Here is a 1,649-nt window from a genome sequence, read left to right on the forward strand (position 1 = left end):
TCCTGGCTTGGGCTCAGCTCAGCTCTAGTCATTGCGGCTACTTGAGGAGTGAACCAGCAGATGGAAGATACTTCTGTCTATCTCTGCTCTGTAAATTTGACTTTCCAAATAAATAAATAAATAAATAAATAAATCTTTATTTTTTTAAAAAAGAGGCTAAGGGTGATTATTTGTCAACTCAATGCAAAACATGAATGATAAAGAACTTTCTTGACAGCATTTACAGCAATTCATTTGCTCAGATCAGGACATACTTTTACAAGTAGCAGAACCTCAGAAACTAGTACATATTCAACCCTAGAAAGTTCCCTCTGCCAAGGTCAGGGTCATGAGATGGGAAGAATAAAACTCTGAGTCTTAAAGTAAGGATTCTGAACAAATCTGTCTCAGAACTTTGAGCCCCAGGTATGTCCGAACCCTGTGGTACTACAGAAAGTGTCCTACCCATTCTTGTTATAAAGGGATGTCTCACCACTTGAAGCATTTGCCAAAGTTTAAAACAGGCTGGGGCCTCTTTTCCGGCTGGAACCATGGAGACTGCCGAAGAGAAGAAGAAGAAGGTTCCTGCTGTGCCAGAAACGCTGAAGAAAAAGCGGAGGAATTTCGCAGAGTTCAAGATCAAGCGCCTGCGGAAGAAGTTTGCCCGAAAGATGCTCCGGAAGGCCAGAAGGAAGCTCATCTAAGAGAAGGCCAAGCACTACCACAAGGAGTACAGGCAGATGTACAGAACTGAGATTCGGATGGCGAGGATGGCAAGGAAAGCAGGCAGCTTCTACGTCCCTGCAGAACCCAAGTTGGCGTTTGTCATCAGGATCAGACGTATCAATGGTGTGAGTCCCAAAGTCCACAAAGTGCTGCAGCTTCTTCGCCTTCGCCAGATCTTCAATGGCACCTTTGTGAAGCTCAACAAGGCTTCTATTAACATGCTGAGGATTGTGGAACCCTATATTGCATGGGGCTACCCGAATCTGAAGTCAGTGAATGAGCTGATCTACAAGCGTGGCTATGGCAAAATCAACAAGAAGCGAATCGCCCTGACGGATAACACCCTGATTGCCCATTCTCTTGGTAAATACAACATCATCTGCATGGAGGATCTGATTGACGAGATCTACACCGTTGGGAAACACTTTAAAGAAGCAAATAATTTCCTGTGGCCCTTCAAGTTGTCTTCTCCCCGAGGTGGGATGAAGAAAAAGACCACCCATTTTGTAGAGGGTGGAGATGCTGGCAACAGGGAAGACCAGATCAACAGGCTTATTAGAAGGATGAACTGAGGTGCCTGTTCCGGTATTTTTATAGTCTGGTCAGATAATAAACGTCAATCCACTGAGATTGAAAAAACAAAAACAGGCTGGGGACTTAAGACACAAGACCTGACCATCTCAAGATTTGTCACAAAACTCTGCCTTGCTATCAGACCAAAAACAAGGAAGAAATTTCAGCAGTCTAGAAGATATTTGAATCTGCCCAAGGAGGCGATCATTGAGCCAGCTACCAATGAGACATAGGTCTTCTATGACATCCATCATCAAGAATTGGGAATTATATGCAGAGAACAGCAAATATTATGGAAGAAGAGAGATGTTTTTGTTTTAGGGGCACTCTTTCAATGATATTGGGCTTAATAACCTGGCGATGATCTACAT

At 43.5% G+C, this 1,649-nt stretch overlaps 1 protein-coding gene across 1 annotated transcript; it reads left to right on the forward strand.

Annotated features, from left to right (window-relative positions):
- The first annotated feature begins 516 nt into the window (after positions 1–516).
- Positions 517–1,344, forward strand: LOC101529416 (large ribosomal subunit protein uL30-like). The gene is given in 1 exon segment (XM_036495587.2): positions 517–1,344. A coding segment is annotated over 1 exon segment (747 nt). The 5' UTR covers positions 517–530; the 3' UTR covers positions 1,278–1,344.
- Positions 1,345–1,649: the final 305 nt, after the last annotated feature.

Source organism: Ochotona princeps, chromosome 6 (assembly GCF_030435755.1).
Source record: "Ochotona princeps isolate mOchPri1 chromosome 6, mOchPri1.hap1, whole genome shotgun sequence".
NCBI classification, from domain to species: domain Eukaryota; kingdom Metazoa; phylum Chordata; class Mammalia; order Lagomorpha; family Ochotonidae; genus Ochotona; species Ochotona princeps.